The 1162-nt window shown below is 37.6% G+C and overlaps 1 protein-coding gene across 10 annotated transcripts in view; it reads right to left on the bottom strand.

Moving 5' to 3' along the window:
• Positions 1–1162, bottom strand: part of LOC119594394 (ATP-dependent 6-phosphofructokinase-like) — a 21652-nt gene that overhangs the window by 17117 nt on the left and 3373 nt on the right. For all 10 annotated transcript variants that reach the window (XM_037943460.1, XM_037943465.1, XM_037943462.1 and 7 more), the window contains 2 exons: positions 573–670; positions 96–275 (listed from right to left, as the gene is read on the bottom strand). In XM_037943460.1, coding sequence (XP_037799388.1) covers positions 96–215 — 120 coding nt within the window. In that variant the 5' untranslated portion in view covers positions 216–275; positions 573–670. The remainder of the gene's footprint in view (positions 1–95; positions 276–572; positions 671–1162) is intronic.

Here is a 1162-nt window from a genome sequence, read left to right as displayed (position 1 = left end):
CATAATCTCAAATATTAATCTTTACCCTTAAAATAAAAAACATCTTTTTTTTTTTTAGTTCCTAGATTTTTTAGTTCCTAGAAAAAATTTCTCACCTGGGAGTCGCCTCCACTAGTGAAGACGGCGACACCCTTGCCCTTGTGCATGCCCCTCTCGATGACATGGCCCTCCAGGCCCATCTTCACCTGGGACTCCTGTCCTTCCGTGGCCGCCATGTAGTCTAGGAAAGCTTGCCAAGGATCTGCAGGAAATTCTGGTGGAGGAGGAATCACTTCCTGCAGAGAGAGAGGAGGTGGAGTTAGCAAAAGGTTGCATCATGGCTTTTGGCTTACTGAATTGTGTTTTATGTTGATAAAACTGTAAATAACTGGGAAATGATGTACTGTGGAGGAGGGCAATTATTATGATATCATCCCCTCCCTTTAATTAATAAATAAATAAATAAAATAAATACTACATGCAAATCATCAACAATAGACCTAAAAATGTATAATACACATTAAAAATTAAGAGTAATAATAAAATAAAATCAGTATCTGTAATAAAAGTAAAACCAGTATACCCAGCAATACCTCAATTGGTGGTGGTACAAAGGGTTCTTGCCTGGGTTCAAATAGCTTGCCTTCTTCTAAGCCTCGGACATCAACCCCCTCGGCTCCTTGCTCATGCCCTAGAAGGCAGATAAACTGTTGAGCATTATCTTTAGTAATGGAAACGTATAAGAAAATGTCCATATCTATTTGAAATACATTCACCTGTGAACATAACCGAGAATGGAAGTTATCGGTGTTAAAGTTTGTGTATTTCAGTAGGTGTAAGTCAAAGCAATATATGGTGTATTTGCTTGCACTGCTGTGGATATAAATACATATTTTGTTAGCCTTTTAATTCTGTCTGTTTGCATGCATATACTTATTCCATAGCATTCCTTACTCACTAGCATGCATGTGTCTGTACTGGAAAATCATATGCAATTTTTGAAGTCTACATAGGGTAAGCAGAATAAACCATATAACTAAGTTTAAAGTAATTTACAATGGGCTGTCTCTTAGGAAATGGGAGTATAACTAAGCTACATAATTAGAGCAAAGATTTGTGTACAGTTGGCCCTCATTATTTACAAACTTGATGTCTGCACACCTGGCTATTTGCAAGCTTGGCC

The sequence above is a fragment of the Penaeus monodon genome, chromosome 33 (genome assembly GCF_015228065.2).
Source record: "Penaeus monodon isolate SGIC_2016 chromosome 33, NSTDA_Pmon_1, whole genome shotgun sequence".
Taxonomy (NCBI): domain Eukaryota; kingdom Metazoa; phylum Arthropoda; class Malacostraca; order Decapoda; family Penaeidae; genus Penaeus; species Penaeus monodon.
Note: the sequence above shows the minus strand (reverse complement) of the source record. Positions and strands in the feature narration are given on the sequence as shown.